Here is a 14,014-nt window from a genome sequence, read left to right as displayed (position 1 = left end):
GGGGGAAATGTATTGCTTTTTCAATACTCTGAATTCCGTCTTTTTCATTTACAACAGACGAAAAAGGCCTTTCATTGTAATGTCATGTCTTCTCAGTGAGGTAATGTTGTGACTTATTACATGTTTCCAATTTAAACAGTTGGGTTTTTTTTAAACAACGTCGAAACGTTTAAACTATTGTTTTCTGTTTCCTCGTAATTGTCACATATTTGTTTTGACGTCAATGGTTAACTATATAAATTTGTAATCGATAGAACCAGTGAACGTTAATTAACGATTTTACTGAGTCCTAATTTTTCATCCTTTATTTGAACGTCGTCTTGAGAAAGATTAATGCCAGTTAAAAGGTTCAATACACAAACGGTAAAATTATTCTTTATATTTGATGTACTTGAACAACTCAAATAGTTTTTAATTGTCCAATATTTGTCTCCATTGTGTGGGATAGAATCGCACAGTCATAGGGAGTTGATGGTCTCCAGAGATGTGTTTGTTCAGTGTGTTTGCATAGACTTAACACTACTTCTCTTGTCCAGTGTGAACTGAGAAAAGGTCGACAAGAGACATTTCCCAAGTTTCTTTACAATAGCAACGTCTAACAAGTTCTTATGTCTCCTTGTTCACACGTTTTATAAAGTACCTCAATATATTGTTAACCATCGATAAGACGATATGCATAGTTATATTAATGGCATCTTTCCTTTTTGTCTGACAGTCTGTGTAAAGTAAATAAGTTTGTCTTTGATAACATCTTACATGGAGAGACTTTACAAATCTGGGCATTTTGTTTCTTATAATAAATTTGAACTGGTGACTGTCGGAATAAGTAAACTACAGCGTACATACATTAGTTAACGTTTCTATGTGCTTCTCATATTGTATGAATTTTTAAAATTAAGAATTCGATGCAGTTGCCATAGTCTGAATGTAATAAAATCTTAGCCGTTGGTATATGAAAACGGTGGAATTTGAATTAAACTTTTATCAGTATTTTAGGAAAGGTTGTACATCTCCAATATAGCGACAATCGATCTCATTGTATCAATTTAATACCTCTCCATATGATGGTGAACTTTAATCACGTTTTATGTCCGTCTTCGATCCCCAGATCAGTCAACACATACTTCATTCCAATGTAATCACATCTTATATATGTTTTTAAAACAAACCGTTTGGGTTTTTGAACATTTATATCAACTACATGCAAATGCCTCCTATTAAAATGCCTCTTTTATTTTGTAATGTTTCAGTACAATCAATACGCTTTACTACAACGAGAGTTATTACTTTCTGTTTACACTGGAAATAAGCTCTAAATTTGTGTCCGTTATGTAACAATGAGAGCAATAGATTTATCAATAACAACTTAATGAAGTAATAGCAGGAGTATTGTAATCCTCTTTGTCAATCTAATTTAATTAGAGACGTGTGTGTCTGCAATTATTCCGATACAAATTGAAAAATATTCAAAATAATATTTGTTATGTGCACACAATTTTTTGTACATGTAATTATGTCCATGGGGACGTCTCCATTGAACCAAGCAAACATAATTTAAGCACAACAAATTAAGTCAAACTATGCCACACTTATTCTGTGAAAGCCAGCGTTAGAAAATACATTTTTTTTTGCGATGTAACTCATTTCTTATATTAAAAGAAAATGCATTTATAGATTATTATATTTTATAAGTGTATATGAGCGTGTTAGTTGTTTCGAGTAAGCAATCTATTGTACCGAAACAATGCAAAATGTTAAGATTCGCCACTGAAAAGAAACGTTTAAATTTTTTAAAACATGGACAAGTTTGAGTCAGATATTTAGACACTACTTATGAAATTTAATCGGAAGCGCATTTGATGTTTTGAATGTTGGCTTTCTTATTCAAGAAACCGATTCAGTTGAGAATATTAAAATCAAATCCACGGAGATAAATATTACATATATCACGAAAAGAAAGTATAATGTAGTATTAAGTCTACAATTATTGCATGCGAAGAGGTATCATTTTGTATTTGTATTTTTAGCTTCTTTGTTCTCATTTCATTTCAAGTTTAATGTAGTACTGGGGTTAAACCTAATAAGATACGATTTCTCTAGATACATAAAGGTATAAGGCTGTTGTCACAACACAAGGGCTATTTAAACAAATAAAGCTATTGGTAAGGAAATTTGTAGAGTTTTATTTAAATTATGAAAGTTGTTCACAAATTCTTACCTATTTTATTATTGCAGATAAGCGAACCATGTTAAGATGATTAGGGAGTAAAATGTTTGTCAATCTTATCATTATTTAAAATTCTACCTGAATGTTCACACTTCGTATACAACCAACAAGTAGGTAAAACTATTTAAAAGGCAATGGTTCTGTAATTTATAGTCATTTCATGACTGAAAACAAGATAGTTTTTATTGCATAGGGTCCTATATTTATATATACCTGTTGTTTTTTGACATCTTACAACATAAAACTTCCTAAATGGAAAGCCAAGTTGGCCCCCACTCAAAACATATAGTTAAAACATACATTACTCATGTATAGTCCATGATATCACAGATACTATTTTGTAAAGTTTGCATGTTTCAAGAGACCCTCAGCTTGCTTGCTGAATGCTCTCTATTTGATGCTCGACTCGTTCGTCCACTCGGGGTCATTTGTTGATCACTTGGCACTTTAAGACGGTCTTTCTGTGCTGATTGTAGCCTCTTCGACGATGTTCCACTGCTTAGAGACTCACTACTAGATCCAAGAGACCCATCTAAAGACGACGGTGAATGTTTACCGATCCCTTGCATTTGAACGACAGACAGTTTCCGTTTTCCCTGTTGTAAAGCCTGTTGCTTGCGTTGTTTGGCACTCAAGTTATCACTAGAACCATGTTTTGACATAGCACTATGTTTTCGACCTCTTCGACTTGCTCGATCGAATTCCTCGCTTTCATTGTCAGTCGGCAGGGGCGAACTTGACTTGTCCTGTGTAAGTTGTAGCGTTGGTATACACTTCACTGCATCTCTGTATGATTGCGTACATTGATATTCATAATGAACATACAGTTTCTTGAATTCAACTCTCCAGTTGAAGAAATTGCCTCCATTCTCTGACACTGGGGACGTGCGGTTTGGTAAAGCTGACTTCGGACGCCGAGAAGAAAACTTGTAGGTTATTGGTAGGATTCCGGGTTCCACTAATTGGTAAAGATATTCGGGGTTATTCCGAAAGTCTGATAGATCCGCACAGAATACCAACTTAGTTGGGTCTCTTTCGTTTGGTTGTATCTCTCGTCGAGGTTGTCTGATAAATTTTCTGGGTTCCGGGAACGGATATAACAAAGTACTGGTTGAACTTGTCGTCGTCGAACATTCTCTTGGTAGATGTGCAGTCTTTGGTCGTCGTAGAGACGACCTCTTTAGATTTAGATCCGAAATACTGCGCGAAAGACATCCTTGAGAAAGAAGTATATGTGGAGTAGAGGTGGATTGTTGGCTTACAGATTCGGTCTCACTATTCATTGTGGTATATTTATTTTGTAGCACTGCCACACACGATGATTGTGAATATCTGTAACCCTCGTCAAGTGCCGTAAGGCCCTCCTTGTTCACGTTGTCCAAGGGGTATTTGAAATGAAGAAGAGTTTCTTTTAGTAGTGAAACAAGAGCACTGTTTCCCGCTCTCATTGCATAATGAAGTGCAGTATTTCCCCATTTATCTGCCTGAACGAGGTCGAAATCTATTGCATGTAAAAGAACTTTTGCTAATTCTAGTCTATTGTAAATACAAGCTAAATGCAGCGGGTTTAAACCATACTTATCTTGCGTATCTAATGTAGCACCCTTCTCAATTAAAAGTCTGGCTATTCCAGTTCCCCACTGCGGAGGTTCCATAAGTGCACATAATGCGAGTGGGGATCGTTTATTTTCATCTTGTCTGTCAATATTAATTCCGAGATCAACGAAAAATCTGACTTGTTGGAAATATCCTCTTAAAATAATGTCCGTCAGTCGGTCAATGGGTGCCGACTTTCCTCGTCCTCTGTATTTCATTTTTTTTCTCGTAACGGTTAGTTTCACTTTGAATAAATTAATCCACCTCCATCTTCAATTTTTCTCTCAGACCTATATAGAAAGAAAATATGTTTAAGTATAGGTGATACAAACATTTAAAGGTTCTATAGGTACGTTTGTAGACTCAAAACGTCGTTTTAGAATTGACATTTTAAATTGATAATGAGACAAACAGAGAGAAAAATTCAATTGATTAGTTTATTGACTTACCATTTTCTAAAGCGCGAATATTCTCACATTTTAAAAGAAAACTATCTTGTGTTGTATTTTATGTCCCAGTATTACTGGTTTGCCTCCCACAGACGACGATATCAGCATGTCCGAACTCGTTGTTATCTATCGAGAGTCACTTATCTTAGTACTGCATGTATGAATCTTATTATTTTCTAACGGATTTAAAAATGACGGAATTGTCGAGAAATCGATTAATTTTACTTTTGTGTTAAAATTAGAGATATTGTTGGACTATCAATCCAGGGGTGATCCTTTTAACACTTTAACTAAATATTTTGTATTGATTAAATGTGAAAATATCACTTGGTTGTGTTGTTTTTGTAAACAAAGTATGTTTTTCTAATAATCATATAAATCTTTGAGGAACCAAAGTCCAAGTTTTTCTAGACTTTTATAATAACTCTACTGTTGTAATAACGCGTAATGAACTTTTTCCAATTTAAGGAAAATGGATTAAGACGGACATCTGTCACGCCTAGTTTTTTGACAGAAATGTCCTCTTCAGATAACAGTACATGATTTTATCTCAAACAATTTAATCACATATGATATTACGCGGAAACCAACCCTTAGACGAAAATTTATTGATTTACATGTAATATAAACTGAAACAATATAAGTCAAGAATAACCCAAATTTAATTTTAAAAAAAAGTATATGTAAGAAAATGATTTATTCAGATATTGCAACAACAGAAAAAAAAACGATCACACAAAACAGAGATCTGAGAACGAATAAGACGCAAACTGTTATTACATATTTTTTGATAGGATCACACATACCAGAAATACTCCAAAGCTGGAGGGACGACGTTCACTTAAGTACCAGGCTAAATGAAATTCAGACACTGACAATGGTAAAGTAATTCATGGTGGAGAAAAACCCACCAAATAAACGATGCTTTTCCAGTCTACTTATGCAATACTTTCACATAACTACAATCATTTCTGTACTCAGATCTGCACTTACATTCATCTCACACTAAAATCAACCAAATCAAACCAAATCAAGAACAATAACTCTTGCAAAGTGCTAATTTCATGTACAATCTATATAATTTTTATCTCAAAAGCGCAACAACCACATGAAAAATTAAGACGGGCTATATGATATGTATCTGACCAAGAAATAAAGCTGAATTCAGTGTGTTTTTGACATGCATGTCTGATTTTTAGAAGGACTGCAACTTAATATGTCCAGTCAAGAGGTAAATGTGTAGCCGGTCGTCATTACTATGGGGTATGGAATCGCAATAGTAAGTCTCCACTCGGCTAAGGCCAGTATGCCAGATAGGAAATAAAAGCCACTGTGTGATCATACAGCAAGTAAAATATATAGATAAAGTGCTTCGAAACAACATCGTTGGAACCATGTTTCATTTTTTTGTAAAGAGGAAGCAAGTAGTCTGAGATACCTCGTTATTTTTTAAAAGATGGTCCTTGTATTTTTCAATCATCACCTTGTTATGACAATTTGACCTTTCTAAATCGCAAGAATGCTATAATGAATTCTAATCCGGCAATTTGTTGTGAAGAGTTCTAGGGAATCAAATGACGGGACGAACAAAACCTATCAATAATAGATTAATTCCATGATTGAACGCTTTATAACAGCATGGATTTGTTGCGAATTCATTGCCGATCGATTTTACAACAAATCGTTTCATTTTCAATTCTCACCTGCCCTTAATATGTTCTTCTGTAAATGAAATCGTTTGAATATCAAAAGATAAAACCGTTTTATGCTTTACATCAGTAAATCCCATGGTATACAATCTGTACAAAGCTACCTTTTATCATAAACTTGTAAAATATTTTATGAGAAATTGAAAATACAATGAAGTCTATAGGTAAGGGAACGAACCTCAAACGTAATATTTTATCCTTTAATTTGACCTTAGAAATGTAAAACTCTACTTATTATACATCAATAACAGGGCTTTCAAAGACCTAACATTTACTACCAGGAAAGGACTTTCAAAAAAGGTAAAATTTTTCTTGAGAAATGTCGGTAGATATAAAGTAAATAGACCACTCAGTCATTGTACATAGCACAAAGAAAGTCGTGGCAGCTGGGCTGGCTATTAGAACTGTGACTATCAATAGTCCGAGGAACAATAGAAGTATTACACTAGTAGTAAGACATTACCAACATTCCAATTTCGGAATTTCCTTTGTCCTACTTGCTATTGTAACAAGCATAATTATTAGAGGACGAAGTCAAAATAACGTTAAGCAAACAGTACCGAGAGCCCGATTTCAATTTGACGGTAACCTGAAGAACCGAGTAAGGATACTAGTTTCGTATCTTTAACAAAAACAATATGTCCATAGCTCACATAATAAAAATTGGAAAATAAACCCTAGTCAATGTAAAACTGTAAAAGGCAATTACAATATCAATATATTCAACTTCGTCCTTCTACGGGTTACACCTGTCTCATATTGTTCCAATGTATACCAGTTTCTAGGTAAAAAGTTTCAACTAACAAAATTATTTTACTTACCGACTAATATGATGTCTCAAGCTAGTGTAAAACTTAGAATAAGATTAATTTAGAAAGGACAGGAACGCTTTGTGGGTACTATGTAAAAATCGAACTGCATTTTAAATCTAACACAAAGCCTATTCGACTCCACGACAAATATTTTGACAACATAATTTATCTGAATTGTTAAATTACAATATAACTCTGCGGGAATCGCTGTAATTCGCCACGGAATGTTATGGGTATTTTTCCTTCAAAACAAAATTAAATTCGAAAAATCAATAGAATTTTTATTTGTCGAAAAGGGTATTAAAATAGAAGTAATCTCATTACTTTTTGGAGACTTCGGAAGTCAGTGCGAGGGCATGATGTCACAAAAATATGATCAAGAAGTCCACCTGTCAGGATTTAAACTCGTATATTGCACTTGGGAATGTCGTGACATACTGAAAATGAAGTACATTACCCTTATCCCCCTATACCAGCTGTCGTGCTAGATTGAAGTCAAGTAAATATTGAAATATACCGATCGCTTTCAAATGTTTGCAGTAATGAGGTGTCAAACAAAAGCAACGTGTATGATATGCAACAGCGTGCCAAAAGGTAAAAAAAAGATAAATAACACATCAATAATAAATTTAAAAACAAAGTATGAAATCAACCTGTATATAAAAGCACGGTTTTTATTAAATATATCAAATTGTACCTGTGTAAGGGTATAACTGAATATCTTGTTCAGTGATATTTCATGTAATATGGGCAAAAATTTGAACGGAATAGAAAAGAATCTCACTAAAGGGTGACTTACATTTCAAGGCATCTATATCGAGGTATTGGTTTAGTAAGCAACTCTCGGTATGTATGGTATGCAGTCCTGATGAACAACTCTTCGCATGTATGAGCTGCAGGCTTAGTGAGCACCTTTTTCATAACTGGGCTACAGACATAGTAAGCAGCTCTTAGTATATCGGAGTTGCAGACTTAGTGAGCAACTTTCCATGTCTGGGATACAGACTTCGTAAGCAACTCATGGTATATCAGGGTTACAGATTTAGTGATCAACTCTGGGCATGCATGGACTCCAGACTTAATGATGTATGGACTGCAGCATTAGTAAGCAACTCGGCATATTCGGGCCACAGACTAATGGAACAACTTTCATATCTGGGCTGCGTAATTAGTAAGCAATTCTGTGTCTGGGCTGCAGACCTGGTGACCAGCTCTCGGAGGGCATGTCAGACTGTAACTACACATTAAAGCAAATGTCTTTTGTTAATCTCTTCACCTAGCTCGATTTTCCCGGAAGCGAAAAAGGTAACCAAACTTAGTGATTAAAAAAAAGGATTTTGAAAAACAAATCAAAGAAACTAACAGTGAATCTTTTATCATTTTTTTCTTTAGTATAGATGAAATGTAAGTTTATATATAAGGGTTCCTTGTCATAGGCCACGATAAATAAAGAAGTCCAACAGCAGATTAATGAAATCAATGCTATTAATCACTTTTTTGAAAGACATCTGTATAGTTTGGTTCACAAGTATTTCAACAGACAGGAGGCATTCCGATGGGCACTAATTGTGCACCTCTACTTGTGTGGTATAGCTGTATTTTTATCAATTTGTATTTGTGAACAATGTATTATTGTTAGTAGTCATGTATCCCTGTATGTGATTTATTTGTGTGATTTGTATTCAATTAAAGTTAGTTTTATCAATTTCACATACAGGGATACAGATAGTATTTTACACACCAATGAACAGACTCTATCCAAATCTCCTCCAAAAAAGGAACGTAGGTTGGCACAGTTTTTTTTTATTCCAGCATTCGCTATATAGATGATGTTTTATAATTGAATAATCCACATTGTAGATTGTCTGCCTCTTATCTTGGTCTTTTTCTCGAAATTGACCTAAAAGGAATGTGTTCAACTAAACTCTATGAAAAACACGACAACTTTAATTTCTCAATAGCCAGCTATCCCTTCCTTTATAAAAGCTGTCCCTTAACTCGTACGCTTTTCCAGTTATTGCGACTACTATACCGATATCCTAGGGAGAGCTCAGAGACTGAACTGTTAACTATAAGGATATGTGTGGATATTAAAAGTCGTCATTTCAAAGGCTCTGCGACCGTTACTACTACTTACAGATATGAAATATCCGAATCCAATATGATCAATGATCTCCAACTGTAAAAAAAAAATCAGCTTATGTTAGATTATTTAATTAAATTAAATTAAAATTTGAAAGGAAATATGCACGTTGCATTAAATTTGGCAAGTTCAAGGCCATTGATTGATTAAGGTAGTTTCTTCCGACCCTGCAACCCTCCTATTTTTTATTTGGATATATTCCGACATATTAATATCCAAATAAAACAGAGGAAGGCTGCAGGGTCAAAGAAAATTCGGACTAGTGCTAACACTGGGATAGTCGACGAGCTTGTGTGGAGCATGCCAAATATACAATTCCGCGAGAAAAATTATTTTGTTCTAGTTAAGGGGAAGTGTATTTTGTTAAGAGTTCTAAGATAATCACCATGACCCGACTGACCTTTTCGTTATAATCAGCGATCTCAAACTACCCTAGTTGTTTTTTTCTCTTCAGTGGAATTGACCTCGAATAATTTCAAGACGTTCTGTCTGTTTTGACTGTCAATTTGGACTTTTGCTCAGGACATGTGAAACGAACTTCAGTAAGTTGATTTATGTCAGTATTTTTTTAGGTTGTTTATTTTTGTTCTGTTTGTGTTTGTTCGTTTTATTATTATGATTATTATTATTTGACGATCCTTTATTCCGGTTCGCTATTTTTTTTTTCTGATTTGCAAATCCAGTATTATATTTTACATGAAATTTTAGTTAAGATATTCTGAGATTAGATAACCACTTCTCTATTTCATTAAAAAAAATGCACACCATTCTTCCAAACATATACTCAAAGTAAGAGAAATAACTCTAGATGCCTCGAAGTACAACAACCACTTTAACTTACCAACATTGCTTGTATATGCTATAGATTCGACTTGCATTACAATTTTCAAATTATATATTTTTCGTTTTGATTTTATAATATTTTTTTAATGAATTGGTTTCCTGATACGGTCTTTGGGTTGGGTTGTTTAAGATTGTTCTGCAATGACTCCACTGTTATTTAAGCAACACAAGTTAACATTTGAAATTACAGCAACCTTTGGAATAAGTCTACTCAATGTTTTGTTGTGATTGTCCGTTTCAAGGTTCTTCCCAAATCAACTTGGACGCACATATATCCATATAAAATAGTATTTTTTCCCTTTATTTTCAATGACTAATGTGGGGAAATTTTCTAAAACGCTTGTATACAATACATACTTCTCTACATATTTCTTCTGTTCACTCGAAATATATGAAAATATTGTTTTGGGGTACATTCTTTGATAAATTAATTTGAGATAAATACTGTAATCTGATTGGTTAAAATAATTTTGTTATATCTCAATGGATAAAAAATATTGACACGCCCCTAATCAGTTAAATTCAGAGCTACTTTTCTCATGTCTGAAGATAAAAATATGTTTTAAAATTAATTTATAAGAATTGGGTTTGCGCAATAAACAATATGCACATGGAAAATTTATGTTATTTTTCAATAGACAAAATTTTTATTATAGCCTATTCTTAAATGTGATTTAGAATTAAAAAAAATATCAAAAATGCATAAGCAAGGCAAATGCATATTTCACGGCAATCTCCCTTGACATCGTATTATGGTCCTAACAATGTTGGATTGATAAATTCATTACCTAGATATACATTATTTTGATGTTTCTATGTATTCCCGGGTCGGAGAAAAAATCTTTTATTTCACTTTAAATGTATTTTCCCATAAAACCGAGATTGGTAGGACCTTCACGAGATATCAAAAGAACGGTTAAAACATATTTTGGAATGAAATACTTACTTCCTTAGTCTGATGTATTATTTTATTATTATTACTATTATTTTTTTTTTCAATTCTGAAAGTTTTTTGAAAAATAACATCCTCACACATTTTTGAGAACGTTAAATAAGGAATGCATACGAAGTGTGCAAACGTACCTGACCGTTTCACTTTATAGTGTTTTGAGAAATAATGTATATATTTTACATTCAAAAGAGTGTAATCTTGACTTGCGAAGAACCATAATGCTTGTAAAAATATTTTCACGAAATACAAATGGAAATCAGGACACACAACGTCGATACAACACTGTTGAAACCAAGAAAAGAATACTCCTGCAGTATAAGTTTTGTAAGCTATTTTCTGACTTAATGCCATCCTACCATAATGAAGATATTGATATTGAAGACACTTATTCATACTTAGGTCTGCTATTTAGCTATAATGGAAAGTTTCCACAAAACAAAGAAAAGCTTGTGCGGTCGAAGCCAAAAGATCTTTTATGCTTTGTATGCAAAAATGAAAAAAAAATTTGATTTACAGCTTAAACTTTTTGACCCATTAATACTCATAAAGTTCAATACTGTTATATGCATCTGAAGTTTTGGGTTTCAACAAAACAGATGAAATGGAAAGAATACATTTACAATTTTGTAGGAAAATTTAGAGAGTTCGAAATCCCGCGTGTAACGTTATGATCTATGGAAAATTACGTCGATTTCCTTTAAATACTAGTATCAAATGTAGAATGGTAATTGGAACAACCTTTTGCTAAATAATACAAAACTATCCTTAATTATATACCATGTTAAAATTACATTCTTTAGACACAGAAAAATGCAAGTGGATTTCCCTTACTAAATTGATTTTTGACGATACTGGATTATCGTTCATCTGGGTTGACCAAATACCATTAGAAAAACAGGTATTAAAGTCAATGCTTTCAGTGCAATTGAAAGATCAGATTATTAAACATTGGCAGTCTAGCATGCCTAACTCAAGTGCGACTTCTATTCAAAATTTAAGACTACCTTAGAGAATTACCTTCTATGTTTACAGCAAGAAAATAGACTGTTTATTTCTAAATTCAGATGCTCAAATTTAAAGATCCCCAGTGAACCCGGGAGATGGCCAGGAATACCACGAGATGAACGAATATGTCAACTGTGTAGAAATGGAACAGGCGATGAACTTTATTACCTGTTCACTTGTCACAAAAGAGAAATTCAAGAACTTATGCTAATATTTATACCGTTTTTATTTACAGTATCCATCTGAACAAAAGTTTATTAATTTATTAAAATTATGTCATACTGAGTTGTACAAAGACCTCGCTGATTCCTTCATAAAATATTTTTTTTTAAAATCTGTGATGTAATTTTATGTATTTGTATAAATTGTGAATGCATTGAATATGGTGTATAAATAGTTGTTTGTGTTTGTTGTGACTATGTTTGAATGTGTATATGTCCTCTTGTACGCTTGTGTGTCTTAGCTAGTTTATCAAATAAAGTATTGTCTTGTCTTGTCTCGTCAGCATCTGACATGGTTGAAAGCAAATGTGAATAAACTAAACATGTGTTTAAAAATATTTAAGTCTAATTTACGTAAAAGAAGTGTTTTCCACCGGAAATCAAGCGATAAAAACCCTAAAATTCTGTTAAATACCCTGAAAACATTTGTAATGAAGACAGTTATCAAAGTGACCAGCCATTTAGAATTTGGTCACTTATTTTACTGAATTCATTTTTTTTTTTGACAAAACGAACTTGGTAAAGGCAATTCGTTGTTTTATTAAATATTTTCGTTGCGCAAGTTAAAATCCGTTATTTTATTAACCGGATGTACCCATTCAAAATGCTGAAAACTAAATGTGGAATTCATTTAAACTGCTTTTACAAAGGATTTCCAGAATTGCTGGATTTTCTCATCAGGTAAGTCATTTGTTTTTTCTTCAGTTTAGTCACCTTCACTCGCGTTAGAGTAAAGAAACTGTATAAATGTTTTAAATGGTAAATATTTTACTATAATTCTGCCGATTGTAAATGACGTCGGAATGAGCGTTTTGCGCTCGAAAGTAAGAAGTTAGGGTATGAAGGAACGGAATTCCAACCGCTTACATTGTAGGAGTAAGGATGGGAATGAGCAAAATAACATTGGAATTACAATTAGTACAGTTTATTCGTTGCAAAGAAACCTTTTAATGGTGTAATACATTTGATTTTTAAATTGTGCGTTGCAATATTAAGGATACATGAACACATTAAGTACAACAAATTATTTTATCAGCTGATCAATTAGTTCTAAGTTAAAATCAAATGGAATATAGAGCAAATGGCCATCACACAGACACACAGATTATGCAGTACAGAGAGCAAGTTCTCTATAATAATCAAGCGTTCCTTAAGGTTACAGACCACCAATTCAACCAATGAGCATTCGGAACGTACGCAAAAATAGTCCTACGCAAAAATTACCCCTGTTTCTCATAGTGCTGTGAAAAAAGTTCTCATCTTATTTAAAAAATTTAAACAGTTTCTGAAAGGAAAAACATTTCTGTACATTTTATAGGTGCATTTTGCTTCTTGTGATGTGAAGCCTAATCTCCATAATGATTTTTAAATATACCCCTATCTTGTGAAAACACTGGGATTCCCCATGCTATTTATAGACCCTTCACTTCCGGTGACCAGTACTGCACTGCAAGTCTGCTAACCCCACATGCCATTCTGAGGATTGTGAGCTGACATATGTAGAATCATGCTGATATATAGTCCTCTGCAGGTTAAAGTTAAGGTAAAGTCCAGAGAAGCCATTGAATATTGTGAAATTAGCATAGAAGCCTATGGAAAGTGGAATTAGTGGTTTTTAGCCTTAATGTACTACCAGAAATTGTACTGTCATAGTAATAAATGAAAACAGGGATATTTTTTTTAAAAGTCCAACCAGTTGTCATTTGTATCTTTAATCCGTATGTCTGCTGGCTCTGGTCACTAATCTCTAATATACATGTCTGTTCGGGTGTTTATAATAGAATAATGCATATACCAAGTAACCTACATATATATATATGTACTACATGTTACCCATAAACCTATGTCTGTAGAAGTAGTTTTCAGAAATCTACCAAAAGGACAAAGAACAATGTTGCTAAAGAAAATGTTCTAGGATGATATACGATATAGTGCATAAAAATGGTTTAATGTTCAACAAATTGTTTATAGGTAAAATTAAAGTACATCAGACCTAGTTTTGTGATTTCAGAAATCACGTCGTTTCACCAATTTCTGGACAATGTTTTCTTCCGTTT

At 33.3% G+C, this 14,014-nt stretch overlaps 2 protein-coding genes and 1 long non-coding RNA gene across 6 annotated transcripts in view; 1 reads left to right on the top strand and 2 right to left on the bottom strand.

The window, feature by feature from the left end:
• Window positions 1–14,014, bottom strand: part of LOC148629319 (metalloendopeptidase OMA1, mitochondrial-like) — a 142,347-nt gene that overhangs the window by 95,165 nt on the left and 33,168 nt on the right. The gene's annotated exons all lie outside the window — the stretch shown is intronic.
• Window positions 2,164–6,947, bottom strand: LOC148629322 (uncharacterized). Of its 3 annotated transcripts, none has more exons than XM_088547909.1 (2): window positions 6,803–6,947; window positions 2,164–4,113 (listed from the first exon to the last, which is right to left on the bottom strand). In XM_088547909.1, the coding sequence occupies exon 2, from the start codon at window positions 4,039–4,041 to the stop codon at window positions 2,584–2,586; it is 1,458 nt and encodes a 485-aa protein (XP_088404035.1). In that variant the 5' UTR covers window positions 4,042–4,113; window positions 6,803–6,947; the 3' UTR covers window positions 2,164–2,583. The 3 variants fall into 3 exon arrangements, with proteins under 3 accessions (XP_088404035.1, XP_088404044.1, XP_088404028.1); XM_088547918.1 differs by lacking the exon at window positions 6,803–6,947 and adding an exon at window positions 4,356–4,434; XM_088547902.1 differs by lacking the exon at window positions 6,803–6,947 and adding an exon at window positions 4,273–4,432.
• On the top strand, window positions 7,003–12,195 carry LOC148629321 (uncharacterized). Its single transcript, XR_015915787.1, has 3 exons — window positions 7,003–8,098; window positions 9,391–9,478; window positions 11,796–12,195. It is a non-coding gene; the product is annotated as an uncharacterized LOC148629321 (long non-coding RNA).

The sequence above is a fragment of the Perna viridis genome, chromosome 1, assembly GCF_037379345.1.
Source record: "Perna viridis isolate PV_CMFRI_1.1 ecotype Kerala chromosome 1, ASM3737934v1, whole genome shotgun sequence".
Classification (NCBI taxonomy): domain Eukaryota; kingdom Metazoa; phylum Mollusca; class Bivalvia; order Mytilida; family Mytilidae; genus Perna; species Perna viridis.
The sequence above is the reverse complement of the archived record's forward strand: the minus strand, read 5'-3'. Positions and strand labels throughout refer to the sequence as shown.